This window comes from Bubalus kerabau, chromosome 1 (genome assembly GCF_029407905.1).
Source record: "Bubalus kerabau isolate K-KA32 ecotype Philippines breed swamp buffalo chromosome 1, PCC_UOA_SB_1v2, whole genome shotgun sequence".
Lineage (NCBI taxonomy): Eukaryota > Metazoa > Chordata > Mammalia > Artiodactyla > Bovidae > Bubalus > Bubalus kerabau.
Window position 1 is genome coordinate 184,836,412 of NC_073624.1, and position 6,000 is coordinate 184,842,411.

The 6,000-nt window shown below is 50.1% G+C and overlaps 1 protein-coding gene across 4 annotated transcripts in view; it reads right to left on the bottom strand.

The window, feature by feature from the left end:
• INSR (insulin receptor) overlaps positions 1-659 on the bottom strand; it is a 143,682-nt gene extending 143,023 nt beyond the window's left edge. For all 4 annotated transcript variants that reach the window (XM_055545387.1, XM_055545384.1, XM_055545383.1 and 1 more), the window contains exon 1: positions 525-659. In XM_055545387.1, coding sequence (XP_055401362.1) covers positions 525-624 — 100 coding nt within the window. In that variant the 5' untranslated portion in view covers positions 625-659. The remainder of the gene's footprint in view (positions 1-524) is intronic.
• Between the last annotated feature and the right edge of the window lie 5,341 nt (positions 660-6,000).

Genomic DNA, 6,000 nt, shown 5'->3' on the forward strand with positions numbered 1-6,000 from the left:
AAAGGGGCGGGTTCTACACTTCCTCGGCCCCTGGGGTAGCGTCACCAAGCTGCTAGGATCCCAAGGGACCACCCTGCCTTCAGTCAGTCACCCTCGATTCTCACTCCAAATCGTCTGTGCCCGGGGCATTTGGCTGTCCGAGAGTGTCCGATGACCCTACTTCTCGGAGGCGACCCAGAGAGGACGTGTGTCCCGTCTCTGGAGCCAGGTGGTGGGCTCGGAGAGGCCCAGACACGGGGGTTCGAGGAGCGCTCTCGGAAGAGGCGCCCGCGGAGGGGCGGGCACTAGGGCAAGGTTCCTCCAGCCCGGGGCCGCATGCGGGTCTTGGAGCCGCTAGCCCAGGCGGGCAAAGGCCAAGGTCAGCGGCTTCCCGCCCCCCGCGAGGCCGGAGGAACCGTCCGGGCCACCAGCCCTCCGACGGAGGACTGCACTCCGTCTACAACGGGTGGTGGTTCCATTTTGGCAAAGGGTACCCTCCCCAGCCGCGAGGCTTCCCGCCCACTCCAGGGCCCCCTCAGACTCACCTTCTCCAGGGTACAGGTGGCCCGCGGCGCCCACCAGCAGCGCGGCGACGACCACCATCAGCAGCACGGCTGCCGCCCCCCTCCCGCCCCCGGCGCCCATGGCTGCGGGAGCGCGGGGTGCCGAAGGATCAGAGCGCGAGGCGCTGGCTGGCGGGGTGCATGCTCCGAAGCGGCCGCCCCAGAGGGGCTGGGTGTCGCGCGTCCTTCTCTTCCACGCGGGCCGCCCAAGGTCCCGCAGCCTGCGCCTGGGAGGACTCTAGAAACGGCCCCGGGAGGGGCGCGCGGCCTCCGCCGCTACGAATCCGGCAGCGCGGCCGGGTGGAGACGGTCCCGACTCCGGGCCCCCGCGGCCCGGGCCCCCGTCCCAACGATCTTAGGGCCCGGAGCCCCGCGCTGCGCCCCCCTGACTCTAGGCTCTTGGCCCCGAGCGCTCCGGAGCTCCGATCTTCGGACGCGCGGACAAACGGACGTGCGGACAGGCGGGCGGGCACCTGGGCTGGCGGGTGGCGGGCAGGCGGCGGGAGCCAGGGCTGCTCGGCCCGTAAACAACGCGGCCCGTCAGCTGGGCCCCGTTCGGGCCGCGGGAAAAGGCGGCGCGGATCTGGGCTCGGAAGGGACTCGGCGCCCGGCAGAGGCCCGAGAAGGGTGGAAGGAGGACGGGCAGGGGGGAGGCGCCGCCCCGCCCGCCCGCCAGTCTCCCTATCCTGGGCCCCGCGTTGGAGGCCCCCGTCGCGCCCTAGCCGAGGGGGCGCCCCAGATCCCTGCCCAGCCCCAGCGCCCTGTACAGCCCCAGGACTCCTGTCTCAGAGCCCGGGAGCGCCCCAGATTGACCAACTCAGCAAGTCGTATCCCGTGTTTAAAACATTTTGCTAGTTTGTTCTTCGTGGGACTTTGGAAAATTCATTTTTATTTTTTTTAATATTGTATTAAAATATTGTTTATCGTGGTTACTCGGCTTTTTGGTACTCCCTTAAATGTTACGTTCACCTCCCCCTCGTCACAGTCTGGCCAGTGAGTATGGGCCTCGAGCGCCCCAGATGTCCTACCCCGGAGTGCGCCCCCGCCCAGAGCCAGGCCCCTGGGGACAGCCACGTGCACGAGCGTGATGCGTGCGCTCAAGTATTCGGTAGCCTGGGCCCCTCCGCACAATGCGTGGTTCAAGGTGGAGAAATGACCCTTAGGAGAAAGTGTAGAAACTCGCAAAAAAAAAAAAAAAAAAGTGCAAACCAGGCGCTGGAGATGTTGAGTAGGACACAGGTAGACACACCCAATTTTCAATACGCAGACCCAGAGTCCATGTGTGTTTGAGTGTCAGTCACATGACTGTGGCCACCCCCCCCCCCTTGCTGAAGAGGGGCCTTAAGCTCAGAAAAGCCAGAACCGAGTGAGAATCTGGTCCCTCCACTTAAGACTTCCTGTGCGGCCTTGAAAGAGTAATTTTTCTCTCTCTGGATGGGCCTCATCTGTATGATGCATGTAAGGACACCTTCAGGTCAGATTTGGTGAGTCGTAAGGGCTTCCCGGGTTGCTCAGTGGTAAAGAATTTGCCCACCAATGCAGGAGACTCAGGTTAGATTCCTGGGTCAGGAAGATCCCCTGGAGGAGGAAATGGCAACCCACTCCAGTATTTTTACCTGGAAAATCCCATGGATAGAGGCAGGCTACAGTCCATGGAGTCGCAGAGTTTGACATGACTGAGCTCGTATGCGTACACACACACACACACGACCAAGCACGCATACACATGCGCACACACACAGTCTCAGAGGGGAAATAAAGCATGACAAAGCACCCAGAACAATTGCTGGCTGAGGGTGTTCATTCTTTCTTTCATCTGTTAACCAAATATTAGTTTGCTAGTAGATGGGCCCACTGTTCTTCTAACTAAAATCTATTTCTGCCTCCCTGTCCCTCTAGTGTCTGGCTCCACTTGTCTGTTCCAATGAGCCTTCCCTGACCACCCTTTGCAAACACTCCCTGTCCCCTCTGCCATTTGTTCCTGTTCCGGACAACACACTGGTGTCTCTACTTGAAATTCTGACTTATTGTATGTATTCACCCCTCCCCAGGAAAGCAGAAATCTTGTCCATCATGTTCAGTATTTTACACCCAATGACTGACATATCCATTGCTTAATAAATATTTGTTGAGTGGAAAAATCAACATGCAGTAAGCAGTGGGGATTTGCAGGGAGCCAAATAAATACCATTCATTTCCTTGTAGACCTCACAACCCAGTGTGGGGAGAAAGCCATTAAGTTACACATCAGATGTTTTATAAGGTGAGGTCGGGAGAGGCAGAAGGATTCTCCGAAGAGGTGATTTTGAACTGAAATCTGAGGAGGCAGAGCCAGCCCAGGGAAGCGTCAAGAAAGTGTTCCAGGTGGAGGGAATGGCATGTGCAAAGGCCCAGAGGACAGGCCAGTGTTCTCACAACTGAGCCAGGCACTGTAGCTGGAGCAAAGAAAGAAAAGAGGAAGGCTGGGCTGGTAGGCGAGACTAGAAGGGATATACCATGTACGGGTTGTCTTCAACACACCCTTTATTCTAAAAGCAACAGGGATGCATTAAAGGGTTTATACCAAAGAGTTGGGCTTCCCTGGTGGCTCAGACAATAAAGAATCTGCCTGCAATGCAGGAGACCCAGGTTGGACCCTGGGTCTGGAAGATCCCCTGGAGAAGGGAATGGCTACCCACTCCAGTATTCTTGCCTGGAAAATCCCATGGACAGAGGAGCCTGGCATGCTACAGTCCATGGGATCGCAAAGAGTCGGACACAACTGGGCGACTGAACTGAACCGACTGAAAAGCCACCAACAATTTCAGGCAGGTGCCATTTGCTAAAATTCCAAGGGACATACTGCCCTCTGGAAATCCTTCAGGATGCAAGACCTCCACATAAAGTTGGGTATAAAGTCAGAAGAATCATTGTAGTTGTGACTTACTGGGAGAAAATGAAGACACCTCCACTTCCAGAAAAAAAAAAAAAAACCAACTCATTATTTCTTCTGTAAGCTACCTCTCCCCACCCCACCCCCCAAAAAAATACCAGGATATAAAAAATGAAAGTCAACCTCTGCCTTTTCTTAAAAGCACTGGAGTGGGAGTAGAAAATCACCATTTGCTAATCTCAAAATAATTGATTCTGGCAAGAGCCATCAATGAACGTTAAAAGTGATGGTTGGAAGCTTGAAAAGTAATGGGGTATTTCCATGGTCTGCAAGTATCTCTTTGCAGCATGTTTGTCCAAAAAAAAAGAAAAATGGTAGCTTCGTGGAAGAAAAACCTGGCTTAACAAAATGATCAAAGTTACTCCTGGATTTTCTTTTGTAATAAAATAAATTATTGGGACAGTTGGGGAAGGTTGAAATGAGTGTATCAGTTCCACAGTGATACTGTATCAATATTAATTTTGATCCTTTTACTGAAGTGATGTAACAGAATGTCCTTGGCTTTACGTAATAAACATCAAATGAAATATGTAGGGGTTAAGGAACATAATATCTGCAACTTACTCTCAAATGGTTCAGAAAAAAAAAAAAGAGAGACAGAAAGAACAAAGCAGGTGTGATTTTTAAAAATGTGATGAAATTGGTGAATCTGATAAACAGTGTGTATATAAGGATTAATTGCAGTATTTATGCAACTTTTCTGGACATCTGTGCAGGTGTGTACTCAGTCGCTCAGTCGTATCTGACTCTTTGTGACCTCATGGACTGTAGCCCTCCAGGCTCCTCTGTCCATTGGATTTTCCAGGCAAGAATACTAGAGTGGGTTGCCGTTCCCTCCTCCAGGGGATCTTCCCAGCCCAGGGATCCAACCCACGTCTCCTAAGTCTCCTGCATTGGCAGTCAGATTCTTTACCACTGAGGAAGTCTGCTGCTGCTGCTGCTGCTAAGTCGCTTCAGTGGTGTCCGACTCTGTGTGACCCCATAGGAAGTCTGACATCATGTCAAAATTATTAATAAAAGCTTTAATAGTTTAGAAAAACCACTTGGGACTTTAGTTTGGCTTTGTTTTTCTTAGGTTGGCTTTGGTCTGACATTTAAACACATACCATACTTGAAGACATGATGGAAAGAGAGAGATCGTTTCACAGTTCATGAGTATAAACACCAAATACTGTACTTTTGTTATGCATCAAGGAGGGCTTGGAGAGACACCACCACCACCTTGCTGGGGTCTTCCTTTAGCGAGTCCCTTTGGGACAATCTCCCTCAATCTTGCGTTATGTTATGTTAAAGTTTTCCGTTATGTTAAAGCAGGAAGCCCAGTGTAAATCCTGACTCCTGTGTTGTCATGGAAACCTGCTTTAATAGAGTACATTTAGGAGTAGAGGGGGAAACTACAGATGGATCTGCCTTGCGGATAACAGTGCAAAAACCCAGCAGTGAGAATTTACTAACAGAACCAGGCGGAAGCTCGCATGAACATGACACCCACACCAGGATCAAGTGGAACTTGGGCCAGGAGGGCAACGATGGTTCAACACTAGGAAGTCTAGTCACCCAGATCACCGTCTTCATAGATTCAGGGCACATGAGCATCTCTATGCTGCTAAAAATGTCTTTTATGGAACTTCCCTGGTGATTCAGTAGCTAAGACTCCACGCTCCCAAGGTAGAGAGCCCAGGTTCAATCCCTGTTCAGGGAACCAGATGCCACAAGACACAAGTAAAGATCCTGCTGCAACAAAGATCAAAGATCCAGAGTGCTGCAACGAAGCCCTGGTGCAGCCAAACAAATAAATACATACTTGTAGATGTATTTGATGAATTCCATAGCTGCTCAAAAAAGGAAGCATAAGACTCTGCAATATGGAAATTTTGTTTTATAATTGCAAAGTAGGGAACATCTCTTCAAGCAAGACGCAAATCTAAAAATAACAAATCTGGCTATGTAAACATTGAGTTATATGAATAGTGAAATAAAATCCTGCATAAAACCGAACATCAGATTTTTAAAAGTGAGAAAAACATATGCAACTTAAGTGACAGATAAAGGGCATGCATTATGGCATGTTACATAATGTGTAATACATAATACTTTCAGTGAGGGAAAAAAGTCCAAACTTTTATTTGCCAAAATAAAAATGGCAAAGGACATGAATAGACACAAAGACAGACCCCTGAAAAGAAAAGAAAAAAAAAGATGGAACACAAAAAATATTGAAATATGTAAAAGGATGTTCAGCTTTCTTCATAGTTAGAGATATGCCCGTGTCATTTTCAACTGCGTTTGCCAATAGTCAGGAAAACGGTAACACGATGTGAAGATTTGTGAGAATGCACACACATAAACATGGTATAAACACCGGTTGTCCAGTGACTAAGACTCCATTCCTCCAATGCAGAAAGCCCAAGTTCGATCCCTGGTCAGGGAACTCAATCCCACATGCTGCAACTAGATTTTTATGCCTCAACTAAAACCCGATGCAACCAAATAAATATTTTTTAATGACATTTTAAGTGTTTTTTT